The sequence below is a fragment of the Metarhizium acridum genome, assembly GCF_019434415.1.
Source record: "Metarhizium acridum strain ARSEF 324 chromosome Unknown scaffold_13, whole genome shotgun sequence".
Taxonomy (NCBI): domain Eukaryota; kingdom Fungi; phylum Ascomycota; class Sordariomycetes; order Hypocreales; family Clavicipitaceae; genus Metarhizium; species Metarhizium acridum.
Window position 1 is genome coordinate 1 of NW_027094016.1, and position 14,110 is coordinate 14,110.

At 54.7% G+C, this 14,110-nt stretch overlaps 6 protein-coding genes across 6 annotated transcripts; 3 read left to right on the forward strand and 3 right to left on the reverse strand.

The window, feature by feature from the left end:
• Positions 1 to 271: 271 nt before the first annotated feature.
• On the forward strand, positions 272 to 454 carry J3458_002628 (uncharacterized protein; the record flags this gene model as incomplete). Its single annotated transcript, XM_066117267.1, has 1 exon — positions 272 to 454. One exon carries the CDS (start codon positions 272 to 274, stop codon positions 452 to 454), a length of 183 nt encoding a protein of 60 aa, XP_065977050.1.
• Positions 455 to 1,546: 1,092 nt separating this feature from the next.
• Positions 1,547 to 5,127, reverse strand: J3458_002629 (uncharacterized protein; the record flags this gene model as incomplete). The annotated part of the gene is made up of 3 exons (XM_066117268.1): positions 3,118 to 5,127; positions 2,531 to 2,998; positions 1,547 to 2,465 (listed from the first exon to the last, which is right to left on the reverse strand). Exons 1-3 carry the CDS (start codon positions 5,040 to 5,042, stop codon positions 1,547 to 1,549), a joined length of 3,312 nt encoding a protein of 1,103 aa, XP_065977051.1. The 5' UTR covers positions 5,043 to 5,127.
• Positions 5,128 to 6,357: 1,230 nt separating this feature from the next.
• J3458_002630 (uncharacterized protein) lies at positions 6,358 to 6,882 on the forward strand (the record flags this gene model as incomplete). Its single annotated transcript, XM_066117269.1, has 1 exon — positions 6,358 to 6,882. The coding sequence occupies one exon, from the start codon at positions 6,358 to 6,360 to the stop codon at positions 6,880 to 6,882; it is 525 nt and encodes a 174-aa protein (XP_065977052.1).
• Positions 6,883 to 7,878: 996 nt separating this feature from the next.
• J3458_002631 (uncharacterized protein) lies at positions 7,879 to 8,396 on the reverse strand (the record flags this gene model as incomplete). Its single annotated transcript, XM_066117270.1, has 2 exons — positions 7,879 to 8,127; positions 8,199 to 8,396. The coding sequence occupies 2 exons, from the start codon at positions 8,394 to 8,396 to the stop codon at positions 7,879 to 7,881; spliced, it is 447 nt and encodes a 148-aa protein (XP_065977053.1).
• A 3,426-nt stretch (positions 8,397 to 11,822) lies between these two features.
• J3458_002632 (uncharacterized protein) lies at positions 11,823 to 12,129 on the forward strand (the record flags this gene model as incomplete). Its single annotated transcript, XM_007815058.1, has 2 exons — positions 11,823 to 11,940; positions 12,044 to 12,129. The coding sequence occupies 2 exons, from the start codon at positions 11,823 to 11,825 to the stop codon at positions 12,127 to 12,129; spliced, it is 204 nt and encodes a 67-aa protein (XP_007813249.1).
• Positions 12,130 to 12,556: 427 nt separating this feature from the next.
• On the reverse strand, positions 12,557 to 13,948 carry TGL2_1 (lipase 2). The gene is made up of 2 exons (XM_007815059.2): positions 13,585 to 13,948; positions 12,557 to 13,513 (listed from the first exon to the last, which is right to left on the reverse strand). Exons 1-2 carry the CDS (start codon positions 13,748 to 13,750, stop codon positions 12,699 to 12,701), a joined length of 981 nt encoding a protein of 326 aa, XP_007813250.2. The 5' UTR covers positions 13,751 to 13,948; the 3' UTR covers positions 12,557 to 12,698.
• Positions 13,949 to 14,110: the final 162 nt, after the last annotated feature.

Below are 14,110 nucleotides of genomic sequence, written 5' to 3' on the forward strand. Positions count from 1 at the left end.
CGGGCAACGACTTTGACAAGGGTAACGAGTCAGTCTTCATCTTCAGCTCATGCCGCCTCGAGCTGGCCTCTCGAGGGCAGTCAACTTCACCAAGACCACAGTGCACTATTTCGCCGTGCCCAACATCCAAGCAGGCCGTCTCTGGATGGCGCGCGTTGATGAAGGCCACCATTGACAGAGACGACACGCGCAGCCCATCACAACAACGTACCAGCAAAAGACGATTTCGCTCACCAAAGCCAAGCAAATGCGGCACCGGCCCCCAGCCCTAATGAACCTGGAAGAAGCCGTCGAGGACGAGTCCAAGCCCGAAGGCACCAAACCCTCCAACAGCCTGGGCATCTTTGGTGAGTCCGACAGCGGCGTGTCGGGGATGGATAAACTCGCTGGCGTCTCTGTCAATGTCGAAGCCAACGCACCAACCGAAGTCGAAGCTCCGCCCCAGAGCGCATAGGCTGTGCTCTGTCGCAAGAGGAGGTAAAAACATTCTCTCATACTAGGTCTTGATAAAGCTACGACGGAATGGAAACGTCATCATGTACATTTTCTTTATTGTGTCTTTATCTTATTTTTTCGATTCTGGCCCCTTTTATTTTTTTATATCCTCCCTTTAACTTTATATTTCACTAGATGGTATGAGCGTTATGGAATGTCACGGTAAAGAATTAATGATGAGGCTCGAAGGCGTATGGTACATGGCCAATTTACGTGGGTGCAATTTTTACTGCGACGAGCTTACATTTTGCTTCATCTCGAGGTCCATTCGACTCGTGCATTGTGAATGCTATGTGGTGTCCCGTCTGCTTGTCTGCATAGGGGTGTAAATTCAGTGGAGTTACCCTGGCCCTGCGGCCCTTCTGTCAAGGTCCTTCTGACTGCACTGGCTGGCGTAGAAAGGCACGTCTGCTGCCAGGGGTCGATGTCGGGCTGGGGCTAGTTTGGAATGCGAGGCCGGTCCTATTTCGAGCATGTGGCAGACCATTGAGTCCAGATGTCGGGGACCATGTAGATTCTAACTACAAGCATTTGACTGTCACGGCCCACGGCTGGGAATAGCTTTGTTGATAAACATGATTCAATCCAAGTACTCCATACCCTGTACCCTGTACCCGTGAGCATATAATATACCCACGGGTATGCGCAAACCAGACGTCCATGGTATACTAACCGGCCGCAATCCAGCAACCACAACCGTCTGGTCACGACACATACCAGACTACCGCGCATCCAGGAGTCAAGGCAGCCCTACCCAGACACTAAGCACACAACACCACGGGACCAGCACACACGGTAAATACTATATTCAACTACGCCGCCACGCTACCAAGGCACAGATCAACATGCCCGCAAGGCCACAAGCCGACCCTGCAGACAAGGAAAATTACACAATTGGGGTCGTTGTCTCGTGTAAACAGTCATCGTGACCTTTTATTTCCCAACACCATGCTTTGAATTCCCAACGCCGTAAACAAGCCACAGGCGGCACTTGTTGGTTTCAACAAAAAAGAAAAAAAGAAAAAGAAAAGAGAACCTTGCAAGTAGAATTCTACGCTTCCCTGATCTTCTGGTTCATGCCTATGAGAAGCTGGCGGATAGACGACATCAGATGCTGCTCCACGCCTTCGAGGTTGAGGCTCGATGCTGCTGCCGACTCGCCGTCACCGCTCGGGGGGACGATGCTTGCGTCAGCGAGGCCGAGGACGCGGTCGATGGCGGAAAGCGCCACTACCTCGGCGCGGGCTTCTCCCAGTCGATTCTTGATGGCCCTGATGGACACCTCTTTGAACCCGTTCAACGAGGTGAGCACCTTCGGATCGAGGATGGGCGGCCTTTCCGTTGATGTGGACCCTCCTGACGCCGGACTCTTCTTGTTGAAGCCATCAATCATTTGATGAATGCCCCTGATGCAGATGGCCTCCATCTTGTCGTTTTCCGTCGCTTCCTTCTTCAGACCAAGACACCGATTCAAGGCGGACATGACGATTGCCTCAGCCTTGGGGTTGCGCGCCTTCTTCAGGTTCTCGACAAGCCCATTCTTGAGTCCGACTACAGCCGCTAGGAGTCGAGGATCAATGACGGATCTTGGAGGCCCAGTGGTAGGCGGCGTTGCCGCTGGGCGACTACCTGGAGTGGGCGTTTGTTGAGGAGCCGCCGGGCTGGGTGCGGCTTTGCCACCAATGGCAGCCGCCGCAGCAGCTGGTGTAACTTGTCGGGGTAATTGCGCCGGCGCGGCTGCTACCGCACCGGGCTGTGCTCGACCTGGTTCCGTCTTGACTGGGGCGCTCGACGGGGGCGGAGGCGGTCTTGACGCATAAGGAGAACTATATGCTCCTGGCTGAGCACCACCAGGCTGTGCCCTCGCCGGCGCGGGCGGAGGTCCATATCCGGGCAACTGTGTTGGAGCAACTGCTTGTGCAGCCACTGGTGCTGGCAGGGTATTGGGCGGCCCGGTTGGGCTGGTGCGGCTGGGTATGGTTGCATAGGGCGAGGTACCTGGCCAGGCTGAGCTGGGTATCCTGGGACCTGGTACCCTGGGGGCGCTTGGCCCGGAGGATAGCCAGTAGCGGTTCCCGGAGGCATATGCTGAGCGGCGTTGTAAGGATAGGAATAAGGTCCATATCCCTGAGCTGCCAGGACTCTATCGGGGGACGAGGCCTTGCGCTTCTTTCCTGCGTCCAGCTCAACGCCCGGGACCCGTGACCACAGGTTGGTTGTCTCATCCTTCTTGAATGCTTCGTTGCCAATAAGATTATGTCTGACGCTGCTCTCCCAGCCCTTTGTCTCTGTATGAAAGTAGAACCAGGGATATCTCTGACATATCCTCTTGTAAATCTGCTTCAAGGTCAGGCCATCCGGACCGGCGGCTGTTAGAGTCTCATCAATGAGGACACCGTAATTCTTGTTCGGCTTCTGGAGCTGCTCGTCTGTGTAGTCCTCAATCTTGAGCTCCAGGGGAGGCGACTTGGGTCGAGCCTTCTTCTCCTTCTTCTCCTTTGCTCTTCTCTCCGCATCTGAGCCTTCGCCGCACTCTTCCTTGGGTTTACGCGGTTTGTACTTGCGTTTCTCTGGACGTTCGCCACCATCTTCTGGCAAAGGGTGCTTCCTTGGTCGACCAACCTTGCGCTTGATTGGTGGCTCGACGGGAGGGGCTTGCGGAAGAGTCTTCTTTGCCATCTCCTGCTGCTGCTTCCTGAGTAGGCGTTGTTCTCGTTTCGTTTCGACATGATGCCATTCTTAGGCGGTCTTCCAGGCCCTCGCTTCTTGGGTATCTGTAGTAGTGCGAGATCGGGCTCCGCGGTCGACTCATTCTTCAGTTCAGAGTCATCTCCTGGCTCGACGCCGTCACCCTCTTCGCCTTCCTCGCCTTCCTCGCCTTCCTCGCCCTCTTCGCCATCGCCCTCATCTTCGCCTTCTTCCCCCTCAGACATTGCCGGAGGGCTAATCTCGACATCAGACAGTTCGTCGCTAGTATCCTGAACCTCCCCATTACCGTGTGATTGCTCAAAGTCAAAGCTCATTTCCTTTCCGCCATGAGACTGCCGTTTCTTAGGCACTGGCTCCTCCTCGACATACTCTTCTGCGCCAGTTCGTCCCTTCTCAACGCCATTGATGATGAACCGAAAGTCAACGTCCTTGATCTGCAGCCGGTCACCACATTTTAACACGACCTTGTCGCTCTTGTAGTGTACGTCTTCGCAAAAGAAGCCATTCTTGTGTAGAGGATGTGCCTCGAAAACACCCTCTTGCTGATTGTAAGCAATCTTGAGATGCTCCCTAGAAATAGCTTTGGTCTTGCCGGCAATGTTTGGGCCCGGGGAGTGAATGCCGATAAACGGAACGTGGTAAGGCGATGGCCGAAGGGAGCTTAGATCGACAGCCGCCGCACCAGGGGTATGTGACACATATTGGCGATTTGAGATGATGTTCTCCTGCGATTCCTCATTTTCCGGCTGTGAAGACCCGTTGGTGCTCGTTTTCCGTCGCTTGGGCGGCCGTCCACTCCCCTCACTATCAGACTCTGGACCCAGCATTCCACCTTCCTCACTGACATAGGATTTACTGAACTTGCTTCGGTCGTGGCGAATGGGTGATGGCGGCGGCAGACCTTTGCTTGCATTTTCCTTTACCCTGCGCTGGTGTTCGTCTGCCCGTTTCTCGTCACGCCGTGCTTGTTCCAAGGCTCGCTGGTCACGACCAATAATCACGGCATAGGTTGTCATCTGAAAGACACTGTCTGCGAATTCGATGCGGGCAAAGGACTCGAGACCCTTTTCTGCGTTGGCCTGGCGCAAAGCACTCGCTGCCCCAGTGCCGTTCATTTCGGCATCGAGAAGATTCGGAAGTGTGACCTGGGATGGCGTAACTGTGGGCGGCGGAGACAAGGCATTCTGGGCTCCAGACATGGACGCAAGAGCCATCATCATGTAGGCATGCTGGTCGAGATTCGCCATCTGTGCGGGAGTAAAGGGTGTAGAGGGAGGAAACTGTTCGCTAGTAGCAACACTGGCCACGTTTGGAGGAGGAGGAGGAGGAGGAGGCTGCTGCTCCTGCTGCGGTTGAGGTTGAGGTTGAGGTTGAGGTTGAGATTCAGATCGAGGTTGCGGCTCTTGCTGCTGCGAAGACTCTGCTTGGATTTGAGCTTGGCCAGACATCTCAGTGTCCTCATCAGCATCCTTTGGAGCATCTGGCACAGGCCGGTCGAAGGTAGTGTTGCGAGGGTTTTTTATCGGGGTTTCCAAGGCAGGCCCGGGGGTGGTTTGTGGTGCAGTGGCGCTGGTCGCGTCACCATTGCGCTTCGGGGTTGAAGGCGACACGGGGTCCTTGGCCGGCTGCGCGGAATCGTCTGTGGTGGTGGCAGCAGTAGCAGTAGCTGCCTCCTGAGGAGTTGCCTCGTCGGCCGCGGGGATGACAGAAGTCGCAGTCGTTGTGGTTTCGCCGAGGGCATCAGGCGCGGTCACGATCGCAACTGCGGACATGGAAGCGGAAGCGTCCGTATCCAGCGGTTGCTCGGGGCCATTGCGGCCGTCGCTAGACGAAGTCATCGCTGCTCGACTGACAGCTCCTTCGCCTCGTTGAGAGGACCGGCGGTTGCGGTTGTGCAGAGCTGTATGCGATGACGGGGTTGGTCGCGGTGGTGGATGGTGTTGTTGATTGACGTCTCGGGCAAAATTAATCAACTGGAGGCGGTTGGCAGCGTGACCCAATGAACTCTCCGCAGCGGCTGTCTCTCCGTAGTAGTGGCATGTTTGGCAGCATGGCAGGAGCGGCCTTCCCTTCCTTCCTGTTCACCCACTAGGCGGGAAGGCGTGCTGTGATTGGGTGCTTGTTTGTCTCCTCACCAAGTCTGCCGTCCGTGACCCACCTTTTTGTTGCCTTGTGTGTTCTGAACTTGCGTGCGGTCTTGCTCCTGCCTGGTTGTTCATGATTGAATTGCGAGCATTGAAGGAAGGAGCCCAGAATCTGCCTGTTGTTCATCTCTGCTTCTCTTCATTATCCGGCACCGCGCATCAAGCGCACGTGCCGAAAAATAAAGTCACGGGCCCAGCTATTGTCAAGTACATACAAGGTCTGGTATACTCTGAACACACCCGTTTGTGTCGCCGTCGGTTCCGTCAGGTCGATGTCAAAGGCACCTTCCACCAACCACCAGGGAGATACAAAGATATCTATACCGCACGGCCGCGGCTACTCCTAGACCAGGGTTGACCGTCTTCTTAAAAAAAAAGGGGGGGCAATCCACGCCGGACGCCTTGTAAACACAAAAAGATGCTGAAACGCCGTCCAGTCGCCAAAGGAGTCGTCGACCTCGTCAATGACCCAAAAAGGGCCTTCATCAAGCCCACCTCAGTTCCTGATTCGCCGATCTACCCGTCTGCGGCCGCCGAACATCGAGACCTCCCAGCCAATCCATTCTGCTTCCTCGCCAACGTCCTTTACCCAACCTCGCATCCCCCAGCGCTTACTGTGACAATCGTGGTATAACCCAAACGGCCAATATGACTCCAAGCCGCATCACTAAGCGCCTTGTGAGTCGAGGAGATGCATCTTACCTGAAAGAATACGCGTAGATAAAGCGCTCATGCCCTCCCACCCCGTAAGAATTGATGAAGTGTTCAGCAAAACATGTTTTTTTTTCCTTTGTCATTGTCTTGTGCGTGTGATTCATACGGTCCTTAATATCGCGGGCACATCTTCTCTTTTTCGTCTTCTTTTCTTCCGGCTGTGCCATCTATTGATTTAATCCAGCAACTTATTTCCGTGTACATTATCGACAACCCGTCAACATGCTCTGCTTTAAACGCGACTCGGAAGCCAAGCGCTTGCAGCGCCAACGCAGCAACACGATGCATTCCCGCTATGTCCAAATGCTCCTGGGAATGGACGACATACCCTTCTTGCACAACGCCCTCGCCGCCTTGTTCGTCTGGCTCCTCCTCGGCGGCTTCTTGTTCTTTCCCGGGAACCTTTACCTCGATCCGAAAATCCGTCGAGAACAACCACTCCAACAGCTTAGAGAACCAAGCCGCCGGCATGATTGTCAAGTCCGTCAAGAACATCCCATTGTTGGTCATCGGTGCCATTGCGTGCGCAACATCCGTCGCCGGCATGGCCTTCCTCGCTTCCAAGCATTTGGATAACTATGTCTGGCTGCAGACCAAATTGCTCATTCCCGGCACTGCCAACTGTTTTGCCGGTCTTGTATCGACCATGGTGGGGGTCTATTCGCAGCAGAACGGGGTTTGGAGTCCGACGGCAAAGATTACCGCCATTGTGGAGGGTTCTTGTCTAGGCGTGGCCATTGGACTTTTTGTGCTTATTGAGAGGTTTTTGAGGAGGGTCAGAGAGGAACATTGGTCGCATTACGACTCTCCAAAGGCTTGAGTGCTTGGCCGGTCGTGATTAGCGAAGGGACATCTTTTCAAAATGATTGGGATGATGAAGGCGGGCGGAGGGTGTAACGCGCATCATGTGCAGAGCAAATAAATATGGGATGTAATGTGGCTAGACGTACAGAATCATGAACTGAGCAAAGGAGCTCTCTCTCCTCTAAGCAAACGGTTCCTATTCCTTTTGTTGAACCATTCTGATCCTTTATAAGCCCAGTGACACAGCATGCCAGCTACAAAGCCTACCGCATCATTCTTAAAAGCCAAAATGCCTGCTGTGGTCATTAACATGACGGTCCATCGCTCCAGTCGTTTCTTCATCGCCCAAGTCTCGATGGATCCTGCCGACACGGCCAGCAAAAGAATCACTGGCTGCGTTCTCCCATAAATCGGGGGCTCCCTTGTTAAGCGAATGACCTACCTTGGCCAATTCTAACCCAGCGGCGAGCACCATGATCCCAAGAATGCTTTTTGGGTATGATTTCAGCAGATCAATCAGTGTCTCGCCAAAGACGAGTCCGAGAACCATTTTGACAATCCCCAGGAAGATGATGCTCGCACCGGATCGGGCACCGAATCGATATTGAGCCGCTAGACCACCCGCGCCATGACAAACGGGCATCGCCCCCGAACCAAGTCCCCGTGAGATTCATACATGCCACGCTCATACCGACAGACGTCACCGATGGAGTAGGAAGGTCGGGCAATAAATCAGCCGCGAGGGCGGTTGACGGCAATGACGGAGTTGAGAGTCGTTAGCGGAAGCTGTCCAATTGCCATCCAAAGGGCTGGGGCATCGCCGTGTGGACCAATCCATCTTGGCAGGATCAAATGGGGATGCCAGACATGGAACGAGGGCAGTCGATGATGAGTAGTGAGGACTGTAACTATGGCAAAGACGATGGCCAAGATGAAGAAGGCGAAGGCGTAGGGAAACCTGGGGAGGCGCTGGGTGACAATGAGGACAAGAAATGCGAATAATGCCCAGATTCTATTGTCCAGAACAGGATATATCCAGTGTAGTGGTTGGAGAAGCGAGGTACCGGCACCGATGATGAGAGACAAGCCGGCTCCTAGTTGGATGCCTTTGACAACGGGGAATCGGAACAACGGATACGGCCCATCGCAGAAGACCTGTGACGCTCATGACCAGCACGGCAGCTCCCACCCACTGGCCTGCCGCGACTACAGCTTCCATTGGTGCATCTTCTCCACTGGAAATGGCTGCTGAAGCAATAGCCTGCAGTGGGGAGAAATTTAGTCGTATTCACGTATGATGTGAAATTGTTGGTGGGGTAGCGATAACTGTACCTTCATGGGTTGAACTGGTAGAGGGATGCCATACGCAACGCCAGTGATGATATTAAATGCCCCCGAAAACACCAGCGTCGAGCCCAAATGCACCGATCCTTGCACTGCCAAAGCAATCATGAGTGGCAAGAGAGTGCCGAGATCACCAAGGGATCCTGAGATCTCGGCTAGCGGCGCGCGTCGAAAGGTCGAGACCATTGTGAGCGTTCACACGACGCAGATGGGCCAGCCACGACGCCATTCGAATGGCACGACGGGAGGCTCTCGCGGTTAAGTTCAACAAAGTTCAATACAAAGGACGGCACGCAGACAGCAAAAAGTATCAGTGCGTCGATGCAAAAATTCACTACGATTTCTGGTGTATTAAGGGTGCTGCTTCTGCTACGTCACTTGCATTCTCCTCACCTTGTGACCGGTCGGCGCAAGACGAATGGCCGACGTACAGTGTGCTTTGTATGGCACTGTATATTTGTACTGTCGATGACTTGTGTCTTTTCGGCCGAGTGATGAATTGCGGTTTGTGAGTTCGAGTGGAATGGATGCCAAAAAATTTTCTCGTGGCTATCGTTTCTCATTGTTTGAAGGCGGGCTAAGTGAGCCAGTAATTAAATTTATTTAACCATCTCCATCGGAGAATGCACGTCGCCATTTTGGAGTTTTGACATGCTGTCGTCAGCCTAGCTGTCAAGTTTGATTGAATGTAAACTGCCATTGGGATTTGGAATGTAGGGAATTTATCGTCGTGGTGGGAGGGAACCTGGGCAGCGGCGCATGGTGACAATGACTGAATACTCCGTACACACTTGGCTGTTGCTTGAAGTTCGAATGCTGGGTTTGATTGATATATTGCCGGCCGACAACGGTTGGACCTGCGAGGTTGCGGGTAATTATGAGGTCATTGCTAATGCGCCCCAAGGCTGGCAACTACTAGTTATCGGGAACTAAAATGGGCAAGAGCAAGGCACACACAAGTACCTTGGTACCTCAGAACTGAGACTGTCGGCCGGAGCGCGAAGTTGATGGCGACATCCAAACGCCGATGGTGTGTCCGAGCCTTCCACGATAATTACGCAGGGCCAAAGACCAAAACAAATCATGGACTTGGGGGCATGGGCCCGCGGACGAAACGGAGCCCCCCCAATTTTCTTTCTGGCGTTTCTATGGATTCGGCCGTCCCGGGGCCACTCGGTGGAGCTCTGTTGAAAGCCATCACCAGGTTGTTTTGGCGAATTGGCGTTCTGGTCCGGAGAAGGAGAGCCAGCAGCAATAATGGCAGAACTTGCCTTCTCCGGAAGAAGCTTGGTCTTCTGGATCTTCCAGGCCGTGATAGCCGTGTCAGCCATGACAGCCATGCAGAGTTTTGCCGCCGACGCCGTCCACCACCACATCAGTCCAGGTCTCAACAGAGCCCGGCTCTTTCACGAAACGCGCAATGGGTAGTGTATGAGATCAGCTCAAGCCTTTGAGCATCCAGTGTTGTAGCCAGCCATGACCTCCACGGGGCTCTGTTTCACATGATGGCAGTTTGCAGTTGCGACATGACTTTGTTTGTTGAGTCGATGCCGAGGACTTGCCAGGCGTACTAGCTGGAGTGTTGCGCCGTCAATGAGCTTGGTTCGCAGGCTGTAGCCAAGAACGGAGTACGGGCAGAGTATTTTCTGGGGAACAGCCATCGAGGCTTGTCCCATGTCCTTTGTTTAATGCCTCTCTGCTCACGTTTCTAGGTTGATATTGCTATTCCCAGAGTCTCTTATGGCCAAACGAGCCAAGAAACTCGAGCCAACTAGGCCATGCTCTGTACTCCGTAATGTTTGTGCATATCTTCATGTCCAAACACAATGCATGGTACTCGGTAAAGGCTGAGACATAGCGGCGCGTCTGTTCTCAACACCCATGGTACCCCTATGGGCACAAAGCAGTTACCGAGCACCCTCCTAACTTGAGCTCTTGGTTTGACTACAGAATACAGATAGCACCCGTGTCGCCTCATTCCAACTCACTCACGCGTTCATTACTCGGAGGGCCGATGACAGACATATTTATTGCACGACCGCCTTTTCACCAGAGACGTGGTCATTTGCCACGTCCATATATATGAGCCCCAAAAACTTGAAAATCCTGGTTCGTCTCCCGACTCAACGGCGGCAACCCCCATGCTCGCCGTCTTCTCCGGTCGTGGTGGTGCGCGAGCCGCCACTGGTCGCTCAGAGTGGTTCTATTGACTGTCCTGCTGGGCAGACATAATCACGCAGCCCCATGATCCCCCCAGCCAATCTTCTCCTTCTGGATATCAAACTGGCCTAGTCCTTACCCAGGGAGCTAGAAGAGGAATCGTAGAAAAGCACTAGCTAGCGTCAAAACACCCGACGTTGGATGTGGTTCAAAATTCGCGCAGGCAAATCCCGTCGCCTGTCCCCAGCAGAGCCATGGATCCACCACATGGGAGCCACAAGTTATCGTCGTCGTCTGTACGGAGTAGCAAGAGGTCATTTTTTCCCTGAGCTCTTGTTTGGCCAGCCCACTGCCGTGTTCCGACCTGCCCATGATCAGGGTACCTACTACCTAGGTACTTATTAGCAGAGGTGCTGCATGCCATGCAGAGCTACCAGGTATCTTGCGGCTGCCCTTGAGGCTCTTGTAATAAGTCCATTCGCACCGACCTTCAGTCGCTTCCCGGCCCGCTAGAGCGAATTTCGGAATTTGCTGCGGCGTTTTTTTCTTTAATGCCTGCGTCGTGCCCGTGACGTTTCCTTGCTCATGTCGAGAACTGGCAGAGGTGAATTCGGCTGTCTGGAACCCAACGGGCAGTCAGCGGACCCAATTGACTGCGGTTCATTCTTCTCCAAAGGGCTCCTTTTTGACCGACTGACTGAGCTCATGTTTGCCAAGCACGGCATTCTGCTCGGCGCATGCAAAATAGTACGTTGATCGTGGTAGGCCGGAGACCAGAGACTAGTTCGACTCGGGTATGCTGGACAAGTTTCCAGTTCCAGTGTTGCCCAGAATGCCCGGCCCCCGGTTGGCCCGTGACGTGCATCCCCACTTTTCCCACGGACTCTAGTGCCTCAAGACCGATCAACAAAATCATGGCCCAGTCCACCCGCGCGACTCGAGCTAATTCTTTCTTCCACCTCCATCCTCTCTCACGGCCAGTACAGGTGAGTAAATGAATCACAAGAATGAGCCAGCTGCTGGCGCCAATGGTCCGTCGATTGTCTCTGGGCCGTGCATCATTGATTGTTTTTGGACGTTGTTGCTGTGCCTCTGGACCCTCGTGTGGCTGGCTGTAGCCGTCACGTTCGAGCTGCTGCACCTGCCGACACAGCCGATGCGATCGGAGGAGCTTGGATGCTCCAAAGCACCAGAATTCCAAATTGGCCGCCCTGCCGCATCCAACAATCACCCTCAAGAGAGACGCCATCGCACAGAGTCCAGTTGCGCATCGCCAAATACAATCAATTGATTTCACCGCTCATCGACCGTTTCGAAAGACGGGCCCCCCTCCGGGCTCCCAGCCGGCTCAATTGGTGGTCCCCGAATTTCTGCGCTGTTTACTAACGTTTACTTTGTCGCCTAGTAGAGCAACACTCGTCGCCTCTCCACTCCATCTCCCGAAACAACATAATGGCTGCCATTGACACTTCTCTCATCGCCCGCGAGGCTACAAGCATGCTCGTCAAGCGTAAGAACTGGGCTGCCAGAAATCCTGGTGTCATGGTGGTGTTTTGCATTGTCTTTGTCGGTATGCATCCCTTCCCCCGATTCGACCCGAATTAAAGGGCAATGGTCATGGCAAGCCCAAGAAACGCCGCCCTCTCCGACTTGCTAACACAAACATGATCTAGTTGCCGTCGGTCTCATTGCTCTCTGGATCGCCAAACTCATCTCCCGACGTAGGGAGGCCAAGGAGCGCGCCGCGGCTAAGTACTAAGCGTCACCCTTTTCTGGCGGGTGATGGCTAGCTGGGGCGTGGATGGGGAGCGAGAAGGATCGGAAGTGACAAGCTGGCCGCGGGAGAAGAGGAACAAGTACACACACACAAAAAAAAAGCAAGGGATTGCAGTGACGAGTTTCGGATACTTTTGACAACAGCGTCGTCCTGCTCAACCTGACCCTTTTCTTCCCTGGCGCCAATCTGCGAACGACTTGCAGCCGACCACTTGAATTTTTTTTCAACGTTTATCGAGTGCAATTACCTGGACACGGGTGTATCGGTTAATGTACATAATGCATCATGTGTGGTCGGGACGGCAGAGATGGATTACGAAACCCGGGGCAAAGGAGGCTTGTTGTGCTTCGGGTGCCCGTGGCCAGGCTTTGCTGTATTCTATATTCTAATACTGATACCTCTACAAAGTAACTTGCTCGAGCCGTCGTGAGTATTGTCCGTCAGAAACAGCCCCCATTCTAGCTGCTTGTTCGATCCCACGCCAGTGCTCACCATCTATTCACATTGTTCCCCTCTTGACCAAAAATCCTCCCCTTCCTCCTGCCAGAGCCTCACAATCCCTCTCTGGCCAGCATGTCCGCAATGTCCAGATAAAACGCCACGGCATTGAACCTCCTCCTCATCCCCATCCACCCCCTCACCATCCACCGCAGCCTGTTCGACCAATTGATCAAGTCGAGGTGATTGACGCCCACCAACGTCCCCTGGTAGGCGCCCCAGCGCGCGCTCTGGACGCTCACCAGCCCGTCGTTGGCGCCCTCGGCCTCGCCAACAATCCTCCCCGGGACGCGGAACGGGCTCAGCAGCGGCGCGGGGCCCGCCACTGCCCCGTACGAGAAGTACCTGACGGCCGGGTCGTCGGGGGCGGCCGGGTTGAACTCGTCCCGCATGTACGACGTGGTGAGCTGCGCAAAGGCGCGCGTCTCCAGGCCCGCGCGCTCGAGCACCCGGTACGCGCGCGGGAGGTACAAGAGTCCCGCCTCGGCGCGCAGCACGTAGTCGGCAAACGGCGAGCCGCGGTGCGGGCTGGATATCGTGGTCAGGGAGGCGACCCTGACGGGGATACCGCTCTGCTTGAGGGTGCGCGCAATCATCCAGCGCGCGTCGAGGCCGCCCATGCTGTGGGCGACGACGTTGACGCCCGCGGCGGCGTCGACGCCGGACCGCGCAATCTCATCCGCGAGCCTGGCGGCCCTGTCGGCGATGGAGCTCGACGGCGGGACGGAGGTGGCGACGACGGTTGCGCCCTGCGCCGTGAGCGCCTCGCGGATGCCGTGCCAGTAGTGGATGCGCGGGAAGGGAGGCACGTGCAGCTCTGAGAAGCCGAGGAGGCCGTGAGCCAGCACGATGGGGTATTTGGGCGTTGCTAGAGGGGGGAGGTGTCAGCCTTTTTTTTGCTGCGGATGAGGAGATAGGAACGGGGAGGATAGGACGGACCGTAGTGTTGGCGGATGGCGGCGTAGTCGTCCTCGATTTGTCGGCCTATGTCGCGGATGCGAGGGTCTCGCGCGCGCGGGAGGCGGGGGCTGCATGAGAATGGGCGACGGATGGGACGCGTGCCGAGGAAGGCGAGCGATGCGCTTCGCTGGGCGCATTTGCTCATCTCGGCATTGCGAGTTTGGGGTTTCGGATGCTTGGGAACGGTGGTTGTGAGCTGAGTGCTGGAGTGGGTTGGTTTTGACGAAGGGGGCTGACGTCATCGGATGGAGCTTGGTTGTGGTGAATGGTTTGTTTGTGCACATGCCGTGATGCGACTGATTATGGGATTTTGTTGACTACAATGACGCAAGTTGCATAATGCTGATTGAATTATGGATTCATATTATACGCTGCTGCTATGACACAGTGTCTTATTCATGTAACAACCTGACCGTCTATTATGAGGCTGCCCCGCCTGTGCTTGAACCAAGAAAACCCACCCCCAAACTCCCGTTGCAAAATCCTTTGATGCCGTCGTTATCAC